Genomic DNA, 26,568 nt, shown 5'->3' on the forward strand with positions numbered 1-26,568 from the left:
TTCCATATTAATTACTAATAATAGTCCTGGCAGCAAAAAGCCTGAGAAAAGCCATTGATTTCCAGTGCCAACTTTATTACGAATCAAGTTTTCACATCTGTATGCATTTGTTTATGGACCATCTATTTATGCAAATGTCCAATTTGCCAATTTTCCACCAATATCTTAACTACTATATTTTCATAATGATTTCTGGTATATGATATGGTTACTCTTTGTTCTACTTCAGGAATGTCTCAGTAATTTCTGGGTCTTTGCTTCTCTACATAAGTTATGGAATCAGCTTGTCAAATTATGCAAATTTTGAGGGTTTGGGGACATTGCAATTAATCTATAGATCAATTTGGAAGAACTCAATTTTATGATGTTGGCTCTTCTAATTCATTAGCATATTATAATAGACTTTCATTAATCCTTTTCAATAAAATGTTATATAGTTTTCCATAATCTTCAATATATGTCACTAAAGTATTGGGTATAGTATATCTGTTATGATATTGTAAATTTTAAAGTTATGCTAGCTTCCTATTGCTTATTTATAGAAATGTAATTGATATTTGCATACTGATTTCATATTTAGCAAATTCATAAAATTCTTATTAATTAAAATAATTTAATTGGAAAACATAGAAATTGCATTTTGAGAACAATTTTATTACCTAGATTTCTAATCTTGGAAATATAGATTCTTATCATTTGAAAATCATATTTTTCTTCACTTGACATCTAAATGTTATAACTTTTTTACTTTTTCTCAGCTAGGAAGGAATAATAGTAGACATGTTTGTCTAATGGAAATGTTTTAATTATGAGGTTTTCCTTAGATGTGTTTTTGTTTTATAATATACACACACATATACACATGTACACACACACATACACACACACACATATACACACACACATACCTTAGTAAAGTTTCTAATTGTGTTGTCTTATCTAAATCTTCTATACCTTGGTGATATTTTTTGGAGGAGTCTACTTGATATACCGATTACTTAAATAAGTGTGAATATATTCTACTAGAGGTAGATACAGTATTGTCTATATTTTTATATATTATAATAGTACATTATTATGTGCATATAAGTTTAAAATTTTTATATTCTCTTCAAGAACTGAACATTATATCATCAAATAGCAGCCTTCTTTGTTTTTGCCTTTATAATTTATTTGATATGAGTATAGCTAAAGCAGGTTTCTTTTGTTGTTATTTGCATAGTATATTTTTTCTATTTCTTTCTAAGCCCTTATGTTTCAGATATATTAAGAGGCATATTGGTTAATTTTTAAAAAGGTGACAATCTGATATTCATAAGTAGAACATTTTGAAATGTTTCAATTATTGATATTAATAGATTCATTTTTTCATCTTATTTTGTGTTTTCTCTTTTTTTTTTTTCTTGATTTCTTTTGGATTGCTCTTTCCAGTCTCCTATTTTTTCCACTGAAACATATGCAGTTATACACTCTTTTTATTCTTTTAGTGGCACTAGACATTTTAATATTTTTCAGTCTAGGGTTAATCAATATCTTTACCCTCTTGCTGGACTTAAATACTTAATTACCCTGGACACTTAGCTTTCTTCTTTTTTCTGCAAAATCAGTTCTATTTGCTTCTACCTTCTAATTATATACTGATTTTCTATGTATAGTTATCTGCTTTTTTGTATTCCTTGACTCTTTCTTCTCTAGTATTTTATGAGAAACCATTTAAATATCACCTCTAGCAATCTGTACTGCAGAAGAAATACACAAGACTCCTTAAGGATATTTATACATAGTTTATACGTATTTTATATTTTATGGTTTCTATTATTTTATGTTATACATAATCATATGTATATTGCTGCTATAGAGGAAAACTGTTGACTTATAAAATTTAAATTATATCCAGTGTCTAACGAAATTCTTTTTAATTATATGTTTTCAATTGTCTTATAATCAGCAGATTTTTTAAAAACATTCAAATAGTTATAGGTCTTATCTCTTTCTTTTTGTTGTACTGTAATTCACTAAGATGGAATATGGTTGGGAGAAGAGCGTGGTTGGGAGCACGATTGGGAGAACAAAGCACCAAGGCTGGAGACTAAATTTCTGTCCTGGTTCTACCACTACCTGTACGTGGATCAGGGCCTCTTTTCACATTTGCTAAATGAAAGAAGGTGTCAGCCTGGCTTATTTTAAAACTGTTTGCATTCCTTATTGTCTATGTAATTTTCTAAAATTCTCTATCTTAGTTTGCCTGGGTTAGTAATAGCTTTATCTCACCTTCGATGATTTAAATTTAATTTGCCCATAGCCCATCAACACATTTTTGTGCGAATAAGGAAAATAGAAGAGCATAGCACTACAGTCTGAACGCAAGATGTTGTCAGAAATCCGGTGGAAAAATCCTCTGTTAAGGAAGGATAAATCTGGGGAAATGCCATTTCTGGATACTGGAGGTAATGAAAGCAAAGCCCTCTGGGTTATATCACCAACTTTTCAATTAGTATGCTTCCTTCTCCCCTTTATTTGTGTATAAATTAATAGCAGCTGAAAACAAAGGAACACAGGGGGAAGAAGACTGGAACAAACAACGCAATAGAGCAGAAATTACATTTCCCTGACATCTGCACAACAGAGAAGGGAGGCGTGTGATCTGAAATCAAAGAGGACTGAAGTTTTAAAATAACGGACAATACCTAGATACCTGGTGTGGAGATAGTTATGCAGAAAGACACAGGGATGTGTGCTTGCTTGGGAATTTGTTTGCTGGTGTCATAGTAGAAGGATGTGCTTAATAATATTTACATGTGTTTTGCAAAAAAATTAATGGATTAACATATTTAAGAGATAGGTAATGCACATGGTGCAAAATTCAAAGAGGCTACTCAGGGGCACTCATCTCTTCCCAATACTGAGTTATAATACAATTTTACTGACAATACTCTATTAAATACCAATCCAGGCTTTCAAAAATAAGTTTACATATATATATATTTAATGCAAATGTGCATCATAAATGGATGAATGGATGGACAGAGGACGGAGTGCTACTTTTAAATCCACTGCCCTCCAGTTTCGAGAGAAAAGATGTTAAAAATAAACAAACCCTATTTCCCATTGTATTATTTGATAAATGAGTATATAATTCCAAGATTAGAAATCTAGTTGATAAAATCATTCTCAAAATGCAATCTCTGTGTTTCCAACTAAATTAGCGTTAACCTTTAGGTGGAATAGTTGCAAAGGCCGGAATCACGGTCAAAACGACAGAGAGCAATGCACTGATGGCTACCCTAGGTGTTTTTAGTTGTTATCTTGGGCCCTTATAAAATCTTACATAATAGCTTTTTTTTCACTTTTTAGTTTGCCTGTAAGGCTGTAAAATGGAGGTCACAGGAGAAGCTCTCTTGCCTCTGTGCCTTCACAGTGGCATCTATTCACCTGCGAATACATCTATAGGCTAAATCCATTAAAATATCACCAGAAAAGTGGTTGTCAAGAGCCAGTCTAATTAATTTGAATATTATATTTTAGAGCTGGTCTTAATAGAAGGATATCCTGAGTCTTTACATATAAAACAGATACTTAAAAAAAAAAAAAAAAAAAAACAACCTAAATTTCTGGTTATAGCTCAGCAGAATTGGGAATAATTTTTATCCATGAAACAGCAATGTTTTTCTTCTAAAAAATGTGAGTTTAAAGCCTTTGACTAAAAATGTAGCTAAAGCTTTTGACAAGAGTTCAATTTGGTAGAGAAAATTATAAGAGAAAACAGGAGGAGCCTGGCTCCGCCTAGACGAGTGTGCCTTTTGTTCTGTGTGACCCAACCTTCATGAAACTGTTTGTTATTCGCCTCATTACAAACATCTCTCTGTCACAGCAGGTTTTGGGTCAGGAGAGGACTCGGTGTCCAGGAAACCCGCAATCAGGTTAGAAAACTCCCAGGAGATCCATTCCCTTTCAATTGACTCTGAGTGGCTGGCACTGCCAACCTCACCTCTGAGCTGCCTGCCCATTAAATGGCTGTCATTTAAGTCACAGCAGAAACACTTCCTCAAACCACTCTCCCTGGAGTTATAGGAGCTGCACTTTCAATGACAGAAAGAAAAGATGTCTTAGCCTTTCTAACTATTAAAGGAAATAGAGTTGCTTCAAAATTCCACTTCCTAAGGGATTGATTTTAAGAGTTTCTTAGGTAAAGTTCAGTCTTTCAAAGATATCCTTCCCATTTTCAGCTTCCCAAAATGGTGGCTAAGTCTATTACAGAACTCAGTATATCTTCAAAGTGGGAAGAGAGAAGATGGCAGGCTCAGACCCACAAGGCTTCCCTCTGTACCCTCACAGGTCTCTGCTTCGAGTCTGCTGTTCTAGATTTCTCCATGGACTAATGGCTACTGGCCGTTTGGGGTGATTGATTGGCAGACACTGCTTAAGTCCATGGTCTGGTCTACTTGACCCAAGGGAGACTCTTTGTCTTGTTCTTAGCACCAGCCCTCCTCAAAACCACTATTTCCCATCTTTGGGGCACACAGGAACTTTCCTGTTCCAAGACATGAGTCCTGTTTTTCAGATTTTGACCCGAAAAGTAAAAGTGAGAGAGTTACATACAAATCTCACCTCATGCTCTATTCTCTCTCCCCTTCTTCCCACAATCCCTGGAGTTGGAAGTGGGTAGGCTTTCCTCTTCCTCTGTCACAATCTGAATTCTGTTATCGTCATATGTATGCTAAGACTCTAGCCCCTCACACCTGGCTCATGTGGTAAAAGAAGCTAAAAGAATTTGGAGAAATTCTTTACTCTCTTGAAATTTCTGGGTTTTTTTTTTTTTTTTTTTAAGATTTCTGTCTTGCTAATGAGAATCTTCTTTCTCTGGAGTTGTGACTCAGCATGGGGGTGGTGGGGGGTAGACAGGAGGATACTTAAAAGGAAAAGAAAATATTTCAGTTTATTATCTGCAAAATAATTTCACTGCTGTGCAAGGCAGAGTGAATTCTAATTACAGGGTGGTAAATGAGGAAGCTTCTTGATCTATTGATGCTTTAGTGTAGCAGCCATGCAGGTTTTGTGTGTTTCTGGATCAGCTCTAGAAAATCACCATGTAAATTGTATGAGTATTATTATTAATGTACTAAATAGCAAGAGAAAGCATCCTAACATTTAAACAGTGTCTAAGGAAATCCTTTATTGTTCTTGATAGTTTATTTGGCACACTCACTAAGATATTGTTCTTCCACTGAATAGTGTGATTCATCACAAAAAAAAAAAAACACAACTCTGCCAACCGTTAATAGGTGAAATCTCTTTTTCCCTATTCTTTTATGGAAATCGTTTTTATATAGTAATCTCATGATGAACTAGACTGGACCATAAATTAGAAGTACTCACTAATCTCTTCTCAAATAGATTTCCCCTTATTCCCCAAACCCCCCATTACTATTCCAGATTTCTGCTTCCCTTCAAGTCTGGACTTCCGGAAGGGCATTATTCCTTGCCACCTGTTTATCTCACTCTTATCTGACTCCCACTCCCTCCTTTTCACTGACCCCTCATTATTACTAAGGGCACCAATGACCTCCTGGTTACTAAAGTCAAAGGACACCTTTCTGTACCACTCAGTCACTGTCGACACTGCAGGTCACTCTCTTCATACTGATGCCTTTTGTTCCCTCTCTTGGCTTCTCCGGCATTCTTGATTTTCCTGTGACCTCATAGGTCATCCCTATTCTGTCTCTTTCAGGCTTTTTCTCCTCTACCAGACCTCTTAAAACTAAGAGTTATCTAGAACTACGTCCCGACATCCCTTTTCTTTCCCTCTATATGCCATGCATTTTATCCATGATGCTTAAATTCAATCTATATTTATGATTCTCAGATTTTTTTTTGTGCATGTAAGCTACACCTGGAGAAAGGGTAAAGACTTCAAATCACTTAATTTTTTTCTATGTGAAATTTCTTCTTCTATAATCACTCTCATAACAGCCTCATGCACTGTAATGGTGATAAAACAAATAAATGAACAGGGTTTTAGTCAGAAAGCAAGATATACTGTAGTGTCAATTAGAAGTGAAAGACCTTGGCAAGAAACTAAGTACTGTCCCTTATTTGCTATGTAACCTTAGACAAGTCACATCAACTTCTTGGGCTTTGAATTTTAAAGGACACAGGTATGGCTTAATTGTAGCTTTAATAAAAGGTTAAATGTGAATTTTGCCAAATGGTGTTTCATTTTCAACGTCTGAGCATCTCCTTACTTGTTTGGAAGTGGTATATAAGGGCAACATTAAAGGGAAAAATTTCCTATGGAAAATAAAACTTAATTCTGAAAACTATTTACCCCAGCAGTTTTCCATTTTATTTCATTTATTGTCACTTAAAACTTTTAGTAGAGAAAAAAGTGGCCTTGTTAAAATGAATGAGGCAAGTGTTAGCTTAGTATTAGCTATGGGTAGTATCAACAGTGGGAGAGAGATTATGTTACAACTGAGAAAATTTTCAGGTAGAAATTGCTGAGTGGGTTAAAAAAATGTTGTCAACGGTAGATTTATGTTTTAGGGGACTTTTCTGTTGCCCCCAAAATATTTTATATGCAGAGCGTGAGAGTTTACAGGTCAGCAAGGCGGCACTGCACCTTTCTGGTAGAGGAAACATAGGAAAAAAGGTTTTAAAAAGGTAATAAATTATATTTCAGCAGAAAGTTTTGTTTCAATTCTGGTAAGCTGCCACAGGAACTCTGCACAAATCCTGGGAAAACCCTACGCCATAACACAGTAAGGTTCGTGCCAGTGGCGTGCTGGTAAATATTTAAAAGGTCATTCCCCTGGGGATTAGGGGGGAGCCTCATTTATAGTGTTTGCTGATTTTCATAGTGTAAATATTCCCACTATGGCCAATTTCAAGCTACCAAGTGATGATCTGGACGAAGAGTTAAGGAAGAGGTAAACAGCAGAACCCCATTATAGCGATCACACAGAAAATAGTCTTAGAATACCTCGAGAGCCCCGATAATAGTAAAATGTCTAAAATAATCAGGTGGTGGTGAGTTCTGGGTATTTTGTTAATCTTTGTTTTTAATATAATTTCTTTAATTGCCAAGTTAATGTAACTTACTGTTAAATAGTGGCTGTGTTTAACAACTGGCTCACAGAATCCCAGAAAAATTAAAAAATAAGTTCCTACGAGCTAGTATGACCAGCTCCAGCTCCCCATTGGTTTGTGCTCAAAGAATAAAGAAAAATTAATATTAAAATATGCTTAAGCAATATTTAATTACAGTTGAGTTTTGAGATGTGAATACTTTGCTTTAGTGTTTTTTAAATTTGTTAATTTCTAGACCTCTATGTTATCTATCAACAGGTAAATTAAAAAGCAGTGATTAAAATCATCAGATGCTAGATCAATAGATGATAGTTTTCTGTAAATTTTTGCAAACTAAGTGTGAGATAGATACCTCCTTCTCTCAGAAAAAAAAAAAAGAAAAAAGAAGAAGATACTTGCTTATCGAATAACATTTTATGAACTGAACTGTGTCCCCTCAAGATTCATATGTTGAAGCCCCAACATATGTGACTGCATTTAGAGATGGAGCCTTTAAGGAGGTAATTAATGTTAAATGAGGTCATACAGGTGGGGCCCATATCTGACTGAACTGGTGTCCTTATAAGGAGAGGAATATACACCAGAGCTCGCTCTCTCTGGGGAGGAATACAGGTCAAAGACTATGTGAGAACTCAGCAAGAAAGTACCCTCTGCAAGCCAAGGAGAGAGGCCTCACAGAAACCGATACTCCTGGCACCTTGATCTTGGACTTCAGCCTGCAGAATTGTGAGAAAATAATTTTTTGTTATTTAGGCTACCCTGTCTGAGATATTTTGTTACAGCAGCCCAGGCAGACTAATACAACATGTAACTAATGTAATTACATGCAATTCCACAGTAGTAACATGATACTTAGACCTCATGCTTTATCACAGCATCATGAGAAATTCCTTCCTGTCTGCTCCTCTGCTTGATAAACTTCTGCTTAATCATATAGGTCAAGGATTACCACCTCTGGGAAGCTCTCCTTGGTTTCTCCAAGTTTGTGTTGGCTCTTCCTCCCCTGTAAACAGCTCTCTATTACAATGATGATCATAGTATTTTTTTCCAACACGAATCCTTTGTAGAAAAGTAGAATACACATGAGAAATTAAGATTCAGCATGCTGTCTACCTATGCTGCCTATATGTTAGCCACTAGCTACATCTGGCTGTTTACACTTAAGTTTAAATAAAATAAAATAAAAAGTTTAATTCCTCAGTTGCATTAGCCACATTTCAAATACTAAATAACCACTTGTATAGGTGGCTGCTGCACTGGACTCTCAGACATGAAACCTTTCCATCACTGTAGAAAGTTTTATTAGACAGAGTTGCACTAGACTATAAGCAATTCAAGGTGGAGGGGAGAAAGTGCATCTTTTGAGGCAGTTATGTTTTCTAAGCACCTAGCCTAGTGCCTGCTATACAGTAGGAATTTAATAAGTATTAGTTGAATTAATAAAAGAAAAAAATTAACACTACTTATTTGTAGCTACTTAAAGCATTCATGGTTCCTTAAAACTACAGAAATAAACATACATATAAATTTATTCTTATTATTGGCAAGTAAAAAACTAAAAGTGAGCAATTTTCATTTTCCCTGGGATGAGAACACCAACATCCATCATTAAGATATAATTATAGACTTCATCTCTCAGGTGTTAATATAGCAATCTATAGTTGTTAATTCAGAAGCACAATATCGATTCTAATTTATTTTTCTAGGTCATCTCTGCTCTATTGTTCTATAAGTGACCCTATGGACTCATTAAATCTTTCAGCATGATATTTATGCGACCCTATTTAATGAGTCCTTCAACACCTTGAATTCTCTGGATCTCATACCTATTATTTTTGTGGCAAACTTCTGAGTTTAATTAATCTTTTTCTTCATGGACTCAAAGGAGATCATAAAAAGGTCATCCAGCTCTGCTTGCAGACAGCCTCTTTGTCGCCACATCTAAAGATATTCAAAGAGACATACAATACCCTTCGGGAATCTATAGTCATCCCTCAGTATTCCCTGGGGATTGGTTCCAGAACCCTTTCCCCCCAAGATACCAAAATCTGTGTGGGGATGCTCAAATCCCTTATATAAAATGGTGTAGTATTTGCATATAAGCTATGCACATCCTGCCACATACTTTAAATCATCTCTAGATTACCTATTATACCTACTACAATGGAAATGCTATATAAATAGTTGCTATACTATATGGTTTAGCGAATAATGACAAGAAAAAAAGTTGTACATCTTCAATACAGACACAACCATGATAGGCCTAAGTATATAGGACATGTCAGCAACACTGTTGACTTTTTAAAAATATTTTTATCTTCACTTGGTTGAATCTGTGGAGGCCGAATGCACAGATACAGAGGGCCAATTATGTTTGCATATTTTTACTTTCAGAAACCTTTCTTTGTTTCTTGTTTAAATCTTTCATAATTTAGCCCAAAGTAGTTCCCTTCACTCTAATTCTATAGCAAAAGGAGAATAGGGTCATCTGTCATATGCTCTGGAGAAACCCTATCCTGTGCTATGACTGAGATTTAATACAATGTAAAAGGAGATGTTTTTCACTCAATATGTTCTTTTAGATTACCTAGTAACCTCAGGGGTAAATACTAGGTAAATATTATTTAAACGAATAAATAAAAACCATGAAAATGATTGCTTATCAAATAAAAATAGACCGTGGTGCAAAACCCAATGTGTACGCTAACTCCTTTCTCATCTAATTCAGTCCACAACTTTTCAAGTGGGAGAGGTGGGCTTTAGTTAACAAGGATACTGTTCTAGGGCTGGCAAAAGAGAAGGATTTAAGAAGAGAGAGTAGAGAGAGGAGTTGGAGGGAAGACCTCAAGGGAAGGAAACCCATTTAGTCTTTGGTTTGAACTTGGCACCAACAACATAAGCTGGATGGCATGTGAGTAGAGAAGAAGGGAAGGAGGAGGAAAGTCAAAGTTGAGAGGAGGCGAGCATGTCTGTCCTCAATCCTGATGCTTTAGAGCAACCACGGATAGAGAGGGTTGTGTCAAAATCCTTTGAACCCACTCGTGCAGACTGCAGTATATCTCAGAGTCTACTCCTCTTCTTGGCATTGCTTTCCCACTGGATGTGATAAACACAGAAAACAACTGCCAGTGTTGGCTTCCTGGAGGTGAGTCCTATTTTCACAGGGCTGGAAACCTTCTAGCATATAGTCCTGGGAGATGTTCTTCTCCAAGATATTTGGTAAAAACAAGTGATTTTTGAAAAACTTGAATATCCTGCTTATGATGTTTAATTTCTCTTGCTGTTGTGACCAGTTTGGGGTCTAAATCTCTGGCAAGATTTGGTTGTGATCTCGTGGAGGCTGGGGTGCACTACTACCAAATGAAACAGTGTTTGGTATGTGGGACGAGTGTTTATCCCTTCTAAACACTCAGAGATCTGCACCCTTCAACAGAGAGGCCAGTAGTCTCTCCATTTTACAGATGAGTATACTGAGGCACAGACAGAATATCCTTAGTGCTTGCCTATCCCTGAAATGTGAGATAGTAATATCACATCCCTGACACCAACATTATTAAATCATGGCTTCAGATATTTACTGAGAAAGCTGAAGGACACAATACACGGGATCCTTAAGGTTTAGTACTTCTTGTCTGACCTTAGTAAAGTTCATTATCTTTTTTGAACCTTAATTCCCTCAAGTGCACATGGTGAGAATAAGAAGATAATACATATAACGTGCTTTGAAGGTGCTTGGCAACATATAGTAAGAGCTCAATAAATGATAGTTGTTATTGCTTTTACTATTTGTCAGTGGAAAAAAAAAACTTTGATTTCCTTCTATGGCCTTGAATTGCTCTTTATTATTTTAATGTGTGTAGAAACTATGTTTGTTGCTATTTTGAGCTTCCTATTGAAATTGGCATAGCCTAGAATAAAGCAGACACTTAATAAATATTTGGCATAAATTTGTAATTTTCCAATACTATACCATCAGTATTTTTAGAAATTGTCATTTTCTATAAATAAAGGTTCATACATACACAAATGTGCAAATATCCTTTTTTGTTTGTTTTAAGTTTTGCTCTAAATGACTTGTATTTATTAAAAAATAGAAGTTAACAAGGTTAACTTCACTTATCAATCTCTAACTGATAACAAGGAATATATTTATCATCAATGAGGTTTGCGTTCACAAAGTTAAAAGTGTGAAATTTCAAACATTTACATGATGAGTATTCTTGGAATCAGTCCTATAGTATAAAAATCATTCTTTTCTGGCAAATGCGTGATGGCCTTTTATTCATTAATTTTGTTTTTAACTGCAGTCTATCAATTGAGATGTTGAAGGTGAGGAAGAAACATTTGAGAAATATTAAACTTGGTACAAAATGTACTTTTTATGTATTGCTATGCAAAAAGAATTTTTATTCTTTTTTAAATACAAAATACTGTTATTTTTTTCTGTTTTTGCAATGAGGCCTATTTTTCCTTGGAACGCGTAAAATAGGTTTATTTTTATGTTGCCTTTTATATGTGGGAAGCTAAGAGTACCCAAGTAACTATGTGATTAAAGATTTTTTTTAATGTACAGGTATTGTGAGAATATCTATCTCTTTTGAAAATAAAAATTTTTGCTTAGCAGGAAGCTCAGTTTATATTCCAAAAGGAATATAAGTTGTAAACCAGCCATCACAAGCCCAATAAATCACAGGACAAAAATGTAACATTTACATCCCTATTGCATTTGTTTTGAAAAACAAAACCCAAGTCATGTTTTCTGAGCTCCAATGTCATTTATTTCCTCTGAGAGAATTTAATATTCTACCTATGACAGTAAACTTTTCACAGAAACTCTCAAAAGTACCAGGGCAGTAACGAGTATACGAACAAAACAATCCAGTGATGCTTATAATTGGTGATTTAAGAGATAGCCTAAACATTTATAGCCAAATGAAGAAGACATTTTCAAGGTCTCCCTGATGCCTTTCTGGAGAAATCAATATTACTCACCCTTCCTCTGCCCCAACTTCCCAGTTGAGCTTTATCACAAGGTTACTACAGAAACAAGATCGTCACTTTGGGAGGACATGAACAGAATTCATAGCTAAGTTGTGGCTTTGCTCTCAAATGACATTTTCTACCTCTCTCTTCCTAGCATTGCAGTCAGAAGTAGAAAATAAAAATGATGATATCAAAGGCTCGGGATTAAGCCAAAAATTAACATATAACAAAACACCATGAAAGCAGCTAAACACTATTCTTTAAGCTAGGAGGTAGGAATGTACTAGATCCCTGCTTGTTAAATGTGGTCCATGAAAATGTGGCAGCAAAACTGAAAAGAAAGAAAGAGAGAAAGAAATGCAGATCTCAGGTTCCATGCAGACCTCCTGAATCAGAATCTGCATTTTCATAGGCTCTTCAGGTAATTGATATACTCATTAAAGTTTAAAAGGCATTGACCTTGAACATTATTGTGTGTGGTAACTGATGTAGATGAAGAGGAAAAACTTACAGCTCTTTCTCAGTAAAGTTGTTTTCATTAATTCTTCAACATGTTTCTAAACTGCACTTCTTCACAGATCAATGTGTTTGAAGACAAAAAACATTGTAAGCCTCACTGTAGAACTCTATGCTCAATACATCAGAATAGAAGTTTGCTTTCTTTATAATCACTATAATGCCTCTTTTCTCCCTGAAATGCATACCCATTGGAATGGCACAGGTTAATTTTCTTATTAGCAAAAGGAAAACAATAGATTTCATGATGCGCCTCATCTAGCAAGTTAAAGTTATCTCTACTTTTCAAGTTTCATTTTGCTCCAATCAGCAGCCGTTGGCCCTAGCATCCCTATTAGTGAGGTATTTTTAAGACCTCTTGACTGCAGAGAATCAGGGAATCTTGAGATAAGCCCTTAACTCAAAATATCATATGGGAATAAAATGACTTTTGTTAGATTTTTAAAAGGAGGAGTATGGTAAACTGAGTGGAGTGGGTCAAGAAGACTCTCTGAAAGTTAATTTAATCCCATTGGATTTTAAGATAATAAGATTGTGGACATCAGCGCTGTGAGAAGTAGTAATTTAAAAATGTTTCAAAAGAAGGAATAGTGTGAGTGTAAGAAAGATCAAGGTAAAAAAGGAAGCCAATTTTTCAAATAGAGAAATAAAAAGAAGAAAAAGGAAGAAGACAATGTGGAAGAATGGGATTTGTGTCACGAAGAAAGAGAACAATGATGAAGAAATAAGTACCAGAGGAAGGAAAGATGAGGAGTATATTGTGGATGTGGCTGGGAACTAGAGCAGGAAAAAGATGGGGATGTAGAGAAAGAGTGAAGAAAAAAGGAGCAAATCCATGATGCCTGTAAACTGGATGGCCACATGCCACCCTTCTCTCAGAAGCGACCCCTCCCATCCAGTCCTACCTGGCCGGAAGGACGGTGGTCACCACTTGAGAGCTTGAGGGTTGGGGGGAGTAAAGTTGGGGGAAACAGAGGGATCCTCATGGCAAGTTTCCGACAAGAATGAGGAGGAACCGTCCCCCTGTGTGGAAAAAAAGGGAGGCTGTCATTTTTGTGGCAATGAAATTGATTTCTAAGTCATTTGTTGTTTCAAATTATTTGCCTGGGGGCTTTCTTCAAGTGCCTTCTAGAATGGAGATTTAAAACCTCCAACTCCTTTATCTATTCCAATACTTCCTACCACAAATGCAATGGAATTAGCAATTGAATTCTTGGTTCTTCCCTATCCCATGTAGGAACAGTTGTTAAACATGTTTGCAACTATATTTCTTCTGAGAAATTCTCCACAAAATCTTACTACTGTCAAGAAACCTGAGAAAAGATTGTATTGAATTAGTGACAGCGTTGAATAATGCAGTCCAATGAGTCTGGACTTAATGGCTTGTACTTTTCCCTCTCAAAGAGAGAGAACTATTTTTTTAATCCATAGAGTTAATTTTGTTAGCCCTCTACATAAGTGACTCATTCAAGAACTATGTATTGAGCACCTACTATGTGTCAGGCATTGTTCTTGGGCACCTAGAACTCACAAGCATCACTGAGCCAGAGTCAAAGCCCATGCCTTCATGGAGTGTACATTCTAATGGGAGGGACCAACATTGAATGACACACTTAAGAAAGAAGTAAATGACCTAACAAGATAAGTTAATAAATACTACAAAAAACAGAAAGTAGAGCAGAGTAAAAGGGAGAAGAGATGCCAAGGATGGGAGAGTGGTGCAGGGGGTTCGCAAATTTAAATAACGTGGTCATGGAAAGTCTCTTTGAGAAGACAGATTTGAGCAAAGACTTGAAAGACGGGAGGGAGTTGCCCAAGCAGACCCTTGGGAGATAAGCATTCTGGACAGAAGAAACAGTCCTTGCAATAGCCTAAGATGGGAGGGTCCTGGCTTGTGCGGGCCCTGCAAGGAGCCCAGGATGGCCAGAGCAGAGGGTAGGTCGATGAGGAAACAAAGAGGGTATGCACCAAAGTGGGGTCCGATCATGTTGGACCTTGAAAACTTTTATTCTGAGAGAGATGAGAGTCATGAAAGGGTCCTGATCAGTCCTCGTTTATGTTCTAAAAGGATGACTCTGGCTGCTGTGTTGAAATAGATTGTGTGTCGGTACACATGAAAATGGGAAGACCAGTTAGGAGGTGATTTAGAAATCCAGGTAAGAGATGGTGGTGGCTTTGGCTAGGGTAGTTGTGCTGCAATTGGCACCTTAACAATTATAAATACAGCTTTATAATATTTTGCAAGTCCTAGGGTTTTTTTGGTTCCACCTAAAACAAAGAGCCAGTAATAAATTTAAGAATTGCACAGCTCACTATGTATTTTCCCAAACCTAAGAACTACTTTTTAAAAATATATATAATATGTAAGATTCGAAGAAAAAGGAAAGATAGAAAAACCAAAGCTAGAACACAATATATTTCCTATTACTTAAATGTCACCGAAATATGTCCATGATGTTGGCTACCCTTTTACAAGCAAATTTCCATATACTAGCATAATTAGATAGGAAAAATCCATTTTAATGCCAAAATGATTAAACACACTAAGCTTTACTCCAATTGTGTAAAGTCGTTTGTGTGTGATGGTCATAGAGGGTATGTAGTGAAGAATCCATCCAAACTAACAGAAACATCATGAATTTTTCTATCATAGATCATTCATTAGCAAAAGTTAAAACCACTTCTATTGATAAGACTCTTTGAAATATGAAAATATTATTTGAGCCTTTATTTCAGCTGCAAAGACTGCTTTGTTAAAATTGAAGACTATTCTCAGCAAATGGTTATAATAAACACAGAAGACTTGTTGTGTTAATTGATTTTTGTTGACAGAAAATGTCTAAGCAAGACTCCAAGTAGACCTGTTATGTTAATTTGGCCTTAGACATAATACATAGAAAATAGAGAATGTGACTCTTGCTCTTAGAAACAGCTTTTTCCTATTTTGAACTGAAAATTTCTTCAGCATTATTTTTCAGCCCAGTGGTTCTGCATTTGCCTTTTGCAATAGCCTTTTGTCTAGTGTCCACATGCTGCTTCATCAAATATTTCAAAGCATATAAAAAAATCCTTTTTGGGTGTTCTACAGGTAAGTATTTGAGTTTGGTCATCATTCCCCTTAAAATGTTGAAGGCCATAGTAAAATCAGGAAGTGGTTCTCTGAGATAGATTAAATTTTACATTTTCTGCTTTAAAAAATGTTTATGGTATGTGTGTTTGACTATTTCATTATCCCAGTCAAAGCAGGACTTTAAAAACAAACTAGAAATATATTAGGAATAAAATATTTATTTAGTATTGGCAAAATTATATAAATGATGCACAATGACAGGCACACAGAACAGAAATATAAGTAAACCCAAAACATATTGTGAGTCAGCCATGGTTGTGTGGACATTTTTGTTTATGATGGGTGGGCAGATGAAAGTCAATGGGATTAAAGTCCATCTCATTCTTTTCCTGATGTTAACCTCAGCTCTTGCTGGGAAGATCGAACTCCACCAACACATACACATGGTACTCTAGCAGATGGTGAGTATTCTCTTTGGATCCCCACTCCCACCACCCAATACACCTATCACCATACTCTTACATTTTCTCATCTTTAGGAAACAAAGTATGGACAAAAGAGGGGGAGGGAAGTTAATAGGTATTAAAAAAGGGGAAGAATCAATAGCATCCCTGGAAATCTCAGTTCCAATTTTGTTTAAATCTCAAACTCATTTGTCTTACAGAGGCCAGTAAATAATAGAAATCCATAAACCATTCTGGGGAATACCATGTAGGCCTAAGGGGAAGCCACTTCTCAGTTTTAAAGATTTGTTTCCATGTTGACTCACTGTAATCATATAATCTAATTTTAAAGATAAATCAAATGTTTCTTTAAATAAGAACACTTCCAATTTTTCAATAATAGTATGATGGTTTGGAATGTGCCAGCTTGGCTAGACTGAACTACATTTCCCAGAATTCTCTTTCTGTATCTTTCTAGTTACGGTGGGTTACAAGGCAGACTCTTTCAAGAACTGGAGGGTTGATGAGGCAGGAGACAGCTATTGTGTAACAAACCTCATTATTGTTGATCTGCTGACTTCTCTTGATGGCATGAAGCAGCAACTGGGCCTGTAATCATTTTCCCTTCTCCATAAATATTTAGTTGTTCTGATTCATAGGCCAAGAGAGCGTGTGTGTATATGTGTATATTCAGCTCTGTTACAAAGAAGCTCAGCTTCTGCAATTTATTCAAACCTGTCATGATCATCCCTTCTAGACTGCCCACCTGCCAGGATCAGCATTGGATGGGGGGACAGCCTTGTGGAGATTGCATATCCAGGCCCTACAAATGAATGAGCCAATTCCCTGATACACAGATGCGAGCGCGCTCTCTCTCTCTCTCTCTCTCTCTCTCTCTCTCTCTCTTTCTCTCTCTCTTTCATTCTCACTCTCTCACTGGTTCTGCTTCTCTAGTTGAACCCAACTGATATAGATGTTAACTAATTCAAACATTTTAGAAACATTATATAAGAATTTTCTATTTCTGGTAATGGCTGGTTAGATTATTTGAACCATCCTGCCCTCTGTCCAGACTGCAGGGACATAGAACCCACACAGGTAATAAGCAGGAAAGCCACTTTTGTCCTGAGTGGCTTTCGCTAATGCTGGAAATTTTGAATTCATTTTTTGACAACCTCATAGGATTAGGCCAAAACTCAAAGCCTGTGGCTTGCCCAGAATGAGGAATCTCATAGGAAAGCTCTTCTATAATAACCTAGGCATACAAATTATAGATTTGAAAATTAAAAAGAACTTCTGGAAATAAAATGCAAAAGCCAAAATTAAAAATTCAGTACATAAGTTCAATAGCAATGTAAACCAAAAATTAGCATATTAGAAAAAGGACCAGAAAAAAATTATCCAAAAAGTAGCACAGAGAGACAAAAAGATAGAAAACACAGAAAAGAATTAAGAGACAGAGAAGATGGGGGGTAAGAAGATCATTTTATATGTACATAATGTGGTGAAAGGAAATTATTGGAAAATGTGATAGAAGCGATTTTGCTGACACGATAGCTGTTTTTTCAGAACCGATGAAAGTTATCCATGTAGTCCCCTCAAACACATATTTAAACACATTGTAGAAAAACAATATAAAGTATAAGAAAAAACTCCTAACTGCATGCAAAGGCGGAAAAATACAAGTTGTCATAAAAAGGATTACCCTAGGTTAACAGTTAACTTTTCAACAAGAAGTCAGAGGACAGTGAAATATCTTCAATAATAAAAAAGAACTGCCAACCTAAAATTCTATACCTTGTAAAAGTATTACAAAATGAAGGTAAAATAAAGACATTTTCAGTCAAAAATGAAAACAAAAACCCTAAAGAGTTTACCACCAGGACTGTATAAAAAGAACTTCTAAAGAATGAAGAAGATAATGACCCCAAATGAACAGTCTAAGACACAAGAAAGAATGTGCAGCAAATAAGCTTGTGAATATGTATAAATCTAAATGAATACTGACCATATAACACAGAATAATAATGTCTTATGGGTTTAGAAGTCTACAGAATGAAAATAAATTTCAACAATAGGTTCTAGTATTGCCTAGAAGGAGAGTAAACATATCTAAGTTTTGCCTTCAAGAAAATAATAAGAAATTATATATTTTTTAAAAAGGCTTTTTTTTTTTTTTTTGAAAAAATGAAAAGGAAATTTCTTACACAGAGAAAAAAACAAACCACTAGATGGGTCGACCGGGACTTGACAATGAGCAAAATGTAGTCAACAAGCAACCAGTTTACACTCTGTGGTCTGGCTTCTATGAGAAGTTCTAATGGGTGCTGGCTGGGAGAATCCACATTTTCCCATAAAGTAGCAAAGAATTAGAGGTGGCAAAAGAATCATGCAAGAAAGCAGCTTTTACTTTAAATGCCCAAGTTAGTCTCTTTCTCCTGGAACTCTGGAAAGGCAGGACTAAAATAGCAGCATTTAAGGTTCTGTCTCAGGGCCCAGTGGTAGGTCTGTCTGACAAGACTAACTTCACCCAGAGAAATGAGTCACTCAGCCTGTTACAAAGATGTCAGAGGGGAAATGAGGAAAATCAGGCTATATCTGTCTGGTTGAGAAAAAAAAAAAAAAAAAAGCCCACATGATGAAATGTTCTTTGGCTACAAATTAAAATGCCCTAAAGCTTCCTGGAATTCTCTCTTGCTGATGAGCTAAATTAAAACAGAAAACCTCCATTCTAAGAAGCATCAAAGACAAATTAAGTGTCAGAGAAAAAGTACATTACACATTTATCGACTGTTTTATGAGGTTACTGAGACGGTTTATTAAAAAGTCCCCTCAAAAGATGATTCTTCTTGTAGTGAGAGCCTGTAGTTGCAAAGTGATCAATATGCATTGGAGTATTCACAGCAGATTCAGGGCAACTCCTAATTAATGATGTTTGAACATGTTAAAATAAATCCCTTTGAAATGTTCAGGAAAAAGGCAGAATGTGCTCTTTATAATGAATCAATTCAGAGTCTAGCATCACTATAAAAGGTGTAGTTTCTCTCCACTGGCAGTTGGGTTCTTGAATTGTTTCTCATACCTTTTGTACAAATCCTTTGGCAAACCCAGGTATGGAAATCCCAAGGGAACCAATTATGACACTAAATTGAAAGACTGCATCCATCTTAAGAATTCTGCAGCTGTAGATTTCATAGAAAGACACACTTTGAACAAAGCTGAAAACAGCATAAACTCAGGGACTGAATCCAATATTTCACTGCTAAGGAATATGCCGCTGAATATTTCTCCAGAATATAGAACTCTACAGAAAAGGAGCTGAGTATTCTCTTTTAAGAGAATTTGTAACTTAATAAATTTTAGTGGGACTTATGGATAGGAATGCACAATGTAATTTTATGTCAAATTGAGGGCCAAAATATTTACCTATTGTATGAGTTGCCTCTAAGGATAATCTACTTCCATTTTCCCCCACACCCTTAAAAATTACATAAAAAAGGTATAGACTCATTGAATCTCTTTTTTAATGGGGGGAAAAATGGACTTTACATGTGAAAAAGTCCATTGGTGCATGTCACAAAGCGGGACATTCTAAAGTAAACTTTCACATTGTGGCTGGCCAAATTTGGTGCCCTACCGAATATGTACCAGCAGGACAGAAGTTCTTGGTTAACATGGAAATAAAATGGATTTTTAACCTGGTTTTGATTTAGGCACATTGTCCTACAACTGTTCGGTTGCAGGGTGGTAAAAATGTTGGAAACTTGCATTGATCCTTCCAAATCATAAGCGCGTGGTTGAATAAAAGGTTTAAAAATTACACTTTAAATTAATCTTCATATACATCTTGCTCTAAATCTAGCCAAAACGCCTTGCCACAATAGAACTGTTGTTTTTCAGTAATTGGCTTTTAAAATTTCGCTTGTTAAAATTTTTTTATACTTGTTTTTTCACTTTTAAAGGAGTGGTTTGGTTACCAAAGGCTTGGAAAATTATAAAGTGTGACTGGGGTTCAGAACAACTCAAAATAGTAGGAGAAAATAGGAATATAAAAAGAGCTTCTTCCCTGTTTAGGAGAAGGTTAGGAACAATTATTATATTGGTTAGAATAAGTGATAAGAATGAAGAGGAAGTAAATGATTATATTTGACAATATGATGAAAGAAACTGACAAATTGGAAATAATAGGATGCCATGTAGTGTATATTTTTGCTGTAAGCGAAAGAGCCATTATTGGTTTCTAGTTAGAAAACTGCTTACCTCACCTGTAAAATACTTGAAGAAGGAACTCTATTCCCCTAGGTAACCCCTGGCAAAATTCAGCATACTTTCCTCTTCATGAGAAGGTTGCAACTGTCTTTAACATTACCTACTATAGTGTCAACTCAATTTCCTTGCTCAACATTTAGTGATGAAAGAGTTCATAAATTTCTAGATGTCGTAAAATCACTCTGCTTTCATATTTTTCTGAATGAATAGACTGACTCAGTTAACCTCTTTTATAGATACTGTTCGTCGGTTTCATTTCCTTGAGTTGCTCTTCTTTCTATTATGTTTCCGCTTTTGTTGATTTCCCTTATGTCTATGTCAGGGTTCAAAGGGCATTCCAATACTGAATATGAAGAGGGATTATTTCAAAGCCAGTGCTAATCTATTTCTGGTCCATATTCAACAATTACAGGACTGTGGATGACTGCTATGCTGGTCTTTCATTTGCCTGCATTTGCCTACATTTGCTATCCTGTGCTTTGATCTTTCCTTACATGACCTACACTTGATCTTACTGTTTTCCTCCACTATCTATTATTGTTCCTCCTTATCATGGTTATCTCTCTTTATTAGTCATTGTCTCCTACAATATTAATAGTCATAATATCTTATTTTATTATTAAAGTTATGGTTCCAAAGTACAATATTTTAAGCCCTGAAGAACACCTCTCAATAAATGCTTTAGTTTGACATGGAACCAACAATCTTCAAGGGCAACCTTCAAATCCAGACACGATCAGATGGTCAGAAGAACAATCTCATGGATAAAAAGCAAAAGAGAAATCATAGTGGTTGCTATTTACAGTAAAAAAAAAAATGAAGGCAATGGAACTACTAAAAATTTATAGAAAAACTTCAGATCTCTTTCCAAGGAGCCAAAAAATACGAAAAATTGCTATAAATATGGTAGTAGCACACATTATTTATTACCTACCCAGTTGCTATCTCTGTTTCTTTGATTAAAAAAAAAAAAAGTTTAGTTCAGGTACCTCGTGACCATGATGAATTGAAAAGAAGCTGGACTCCCTTTACCTTTTTGAGTGAGTCTTAATTACTCTAAGTCAATCATGAAAATTACATTCTCATGTACATTACTTTAGGAATAGGCATATGACAGAATTCTACCCAATGAGAGAAAGCCTACTGGGGATATTTAGGAAGGAGTTCCTCAATCCTATAAGGGGTTACAAGGTAAAGACATTCCTTTTTTTGCCTTTGAATAGTTTTATGTAGGATTGTGATTCATGGAGCTATGGAAGCCATCTTGCAGCTATTGGTTTACCACCTGGGGATGAAAGGTAACAAATTGAGATGGCATTCTAAAAATACTGGATTATTGATGAGGTTGTTGAGTCACCAAATTAACCATTCCTTAAGCTGCAATATCTCTGAACTTCCAGTAACGTGACTTGCTAAATTTTATTATTGTTTAAACCACTTTTAATTGGGCTTTCTGTATAGTTGCTGCTGAATGCATCCTGACTGATAAATTGTCCAACAGTTATTAGTTATTAATTGTCCAACAGTTATTAGGGCTTTCTGTATAGTTGCTGCTGAATGCGTCCTGACTGATAAATTGTCCAACAGTTATTAGGGTCTGGTTATATCCAATGAAGCAGTTTAAAAGGTGTTTCAATACCCACAAAAGTTGATTTTAATCATGATGATGACCTGGAGCACTAACATAAAATCTTTATAGGGTTATTTATGCTGACAGTTACGTAATTTAAACACATTCGTGATTGCATTTTATCAATGAGTAAAGTTGCTGGTATTTTTGGACCAAAAACAAAAACAAAGCAAGATAAAATATTTCCCAAGAGATGTTTTTTTAGAAATACAAAATCTTGCTAATGTATAAGCTAAGTATACAATGTCAGTGTTCAAAGTAATGATATATTTGAATTCAGACAGCATGAATTGAAATTGTAAGTATTTCAATATATCGCCTTGGACTGATTATTAAGGTGTTTCTTAAATTTCAGTCAAACCTGGATCTTCTGCTTCAAACATTTGAGCATTTTTAAACAATCAATCCAAATGGAAAGTACAGCAAATTCTAAAAATATGTTAAAATTTACTACACTTTAATAATTCATAATAAACCTGAGAGGGTGACTAAGAATATTTAAATTGTACATGTATTTGAAAAACATAAAAGTTAGCATATCTAAGTAATAACTCTTAGATTTTCATTACTGCTTAAGAATCTATATTGCCAAGCCTAAAACTATAGGAGTCAAAAATATTAAATAAATGTCCTAGCTAATAAACATGAAAGAAGAGCAGAAATAACCACAAAAATATGTTTAGCATCAGCCTATAAGAAGTTTATAAGAAGTTAATCAATAAATGGACTATAATAAAACAAAACTAACACTTTTGAGCTTTGTGGGTTTAAAAAGTACTTTTATGGAATAACAGTACCTTTTAAAGTAGATTTTAAAGTGCAGATTAAAGGACAGGCAAGTAAAGAGCACATTTTTCACAAACAAAAAAATATTCCTTGATAAATCAAAATGGATGGAATGTTCTAAAACCGAGATGCTATTTGCTGACTTAAAAGTGTTTGATTTATAGATATTCAGTTCATTTAAAGTTACTATTCATGAAACACTGATTTTGTCCAAAAAATAAGCACAAGTAATTTTAAAGTGGAGCCCCAATAAACTATTATTATAGGAGAAAAAAAGATTTTTTCCCCTGATTTATGAGAATATTTTGTTCGATAAAAACCAGAATCATATTGATACAGGACATCCTCTGCTGGATGAAGACTGCCATTACAATATTACATCAGATATTTAAAGCTGAAGAGGCTTAGCTAATTTCTCTAATTCTCCCTATCTTGTCAAGGGAGAGGGGCCGGGATGCTTTAAAAATACTTATGCCTGAACTACACCCCAGACCAATTAAAACCAAATCTCCGGAGCTGGGTTCTGTGTATATGCAGTTTTTAAACCTCACCAGTTTGTGACAAAAGCTTACTGAGTATTGCTAATAAAGGTTTTTCACCATCATTGAGAAAGATACATGAGTTTCACACGTGAGAACTGATCTGTGATTGTGTGCAAGGTACATGAAATAGAGAGGAGTTATTCAAATGAATGAAAAGAAAATGAAATTATTGTGTATTATCATCCAGTTTAGTTTACCTTGGGCTTTTCGTCCAGGATCTGCTGACGTATCTCCTTGTGTTTCTCTACAAGTTTTTCTTGCCTTTTACTTTGTGCCTCTTCTAACTATAAGAAAGTTACAAAGAAAGTTATCTGCATCCAAATGTTCAAGTGAATATTTTCAGAAAAAATTGAAAGCTGTTCAGATCTATGGCATACATTTAATTATTTCATACTCTGGTCAAAAACTGCCCTTACAGGTGTAGAAGACTGTTGGTAAGGGTTGGAGCTAGCTGATGAGTACACAGGAGTGAGGGTGGGGTGATCAAATGGTTTATACTATTTATACTTTTTTGTTAATATTTGAAAATTTCCATATAACAATTAAATTTTTTAAAATAAAAAATAAAATGGCCTTTGGAGATTGTCATCTTACTCTACCATTGATGACAACTAACAATTCTTTTGGGGAATCTCCCATTGACATCATGTTTCTGGGCTTCTGACTTTGGAAATGATTCCTGACGTCCCTCTTGTTTTTTTCCTTTCTTTTTTTTTCCTTTTCTTTCTTTCTTTCTTTTTTTTTTAAATTTGAAGATCTAATTGGCTTTATTTAGTGATTCATGAACTGGGCAGCATCCCACGTAGCAACTAGAAGGGCACTCCCTCGTGATGTCTATCTCTAAGTGAACCTTTTTATATACAGGTTTGCAATTAAACTTGCGGGAACATTGATTATGGAGTGCCTGCTCTGCGAAGCAGCTCTTCTCAGTGCTGGTAATAAACAGGTACAAGGAGGAATGGCATTTCCCTCCAGAGGCATACCTTGCTTGTCAAAGGTTCCCAAAGGCTTTGTAAAGGGGAGAGGGTGTAACCGTATTAAAAAGAAATAACAGATAAGAAGAGATAAAATACTGCCATTTGCAACAACATGGATGGATCTTGAGATAATCCTGCTAAGCAAAATAAGCCAGACAGAAAAAGTTGAAAACCACATGATATCACTTATATGTGAGATATAAATCTAAAAGCAACAAACAGGGCTAACAAATAGAGACTCATGGACATGAACAGTAGACTAGAGTTTACCAGAGGGCAGTGGGGAGAGGGCAGGTAGATGGGATGAAAAGAGTCAAAGATGTGGTGATAGAAAGAAATCTAACTATGGGGGGAGAACACGCAATGCAATATATATGACTTACTGTTGAATTGTACACTTGAAACTTATTGGATTTCATTAACCAATGTCACCATAATAAATAAAAATCAATTAAAAAAAAAAGAAACAAGTCCCAAATGGAGTCACTTTTGTTAAGCCCCACCAAACCTAATTGCAATTTCAGCCTCTCCCAAGAATGGAGTTTTAAACCAATCAGTCTGGAATTTCCACCTTCAACACTAGCAGGTAATCCACCTGATAAAACCCACTGCCTTCTCCTAAGGGAAGGTAACCTTGCCTGTAATAATCACCTCTATAACTTCTGTGTCCCATCTGTCTGCCTATAAACCTTCCACTTTGTACAACTCTTCAGAGCAACTTTCTATTTACTAGATAGGATGCTGCCTAGTTCATGAATTGCTGAATAAAGCCAACTGATCTTTAAATTTACTCTTAATTTTTGTTCTTTAACAACCACGTACCCTCTTGATGTACTGCACCACCTCCTGGATGTATGACCGGATCATCTCCGTCTTTTCCCTAAAAGCAAATGACATCAACAGGCATCAACAAATATAAGAATCTCAGAATTCCAGATGAAAGTTTACAGAACTCTCAACATTCTTATTACTGCTGCAAGGAAGGTACAATACACCAGCTCTGGACAAAGGTCAGGTTCTACCCAAAAGCAAACTGTTTTCACTAAATGCTAAGAAGGCTGCCTGACATTAGAAGTGAGTATTTTGCTTTGTCCTAAGGGACATTCTTTACTCTGTCTTTATATAAAAGGTCCTTTTTTGAGTCCCACATTGAAAACCTTACAAAAGGGATCTTTTGAAAGGTTAATTTAGGAGAAATTTCACAAATGGGCTTTATGGTTAAGAAAGATGCAGAATAAAATTAATCCTCAGGTAAAGGTGGAGGAGAAGGAGTTCTTTTTCCTTACTCTTCCATCTGGCTTTTGTCTTTGGATTTAGCTTCTGTTATCTTCTCCTGCCTCTTCTTATCCATTTTCTTCTTTAATTCCTTCTTCTCTCTGAAGTCAAAATGGAAGTAAAAGGGAAAAAAAGGCAAATCAAAAGTGTGTAGTTGTGTTTAATACATTTATATACACAAGTCCATTGTAATGAGAATCGAGGCTTACTTCTCACAGATTTCTTTAAGCTTCTTTAACTGATTGTTCTGACATTCTTCAGCAACATCCGTCAGTTTTTGAATAAGCTGGAGAAAAAAAATGCCAGTGTTCTGTTTTATATTATCATAAACAAATCACCCCTCCCTTTGTTCCCCTAAACAACAGTATCTGTAGTTAGAAAATCTGTCACTGATGTTTAGCAATAGTTGGAATTGCCAGACATCTAACACAGGCAATGTCGACATAATTTAAAACCATCATATTATTTAGGTTTTAATACAAAATTCTTCTTCTTATCTCTTTTTAATTAAACAGGATTCCTTAGATTATTGAGTTAGTTACTGCAGCGTGGCTCAGTGCAAAGACTAACAGTGTGGACCCAGATTCTGGTCCCCACTCTATGACTTATTCAAATTACGATTTTGATCAAGGGGCCCACATTTTCAAATCTGCATTTTATTCATTGTAAATGAGATTATCAATGCCTTTATCTTTTGGAGGAACTGTAAAGCTTAAAATAAAATGAGTATAATACGAATGTGAGTTGTAATCAACTGTAAATTATAATTCTTGGTTTCCAGCTATATCATCCATTGTTTAATTGCTTCATGGATGATAGGAGTTACCCATCTTAGAAATCGATGTTTGTGTCGTTGTGTGATTGACTTCCAAAAGACATCAGAAATTCTCTTCTGTGCTAGCACTGAACTTTTAGTGGATCACTATGAAAGCAATTATTTTATTTGCTTGCATCTATTTTCTTATCAAACCAAGCTTCAAGAGGGCAACAA

At 35.4% G+C, this 26,568-nt stretch overlaps 1 protein-coding gene across 1 annotated transcript in view; it reads right to left on the reverse strand.

Moving 5' to 3' along the window:
- Positions 1-26,568, reverse strand: part of PLCB1 (phospholipase C beta 1) — a 618,667-nt gene that overhangs the window by 51,103 nt on the left and 540,996 nt on the right. The window contains exons 28-31 of the mRNA XM_006921600.3: positions 25,787-25,863; positions 25,589-25,678; positions 25,125-25,182; positions 23,523-23,609 (exon numbers count right to left, since the gene is read on the reverse strand). Of these exons, the coding sequence (XP_006921662.1) occupies positions 23,523-23,609; positions 25,125-25,182; positions 25,589-25,678; positions 25,787-25,863 (312 nt within the window). The remainder of the gene's footprint in view (positions 1-23,522; positions 23,610-25,124; positions 25,183-25,588; positions 25,679-25,786; positions 25,864-26,568) is intronic.

This window comes from Pteropus alecto, unplaced genomic scaffold (genome assembly GCF_000325575.1).
Source record: "Pteropus alecto unplaced genomic scaffold, ASM32557v1 scaffold45, whole genome shotgun sequence".
In the NCBI taxonomy this organism is placed as follows: Eukaryota; Metazoa; Chordata; class Mammalia; order Chiroptera; family Pteropodidae; genus Pteropus; species Pteropus alecto.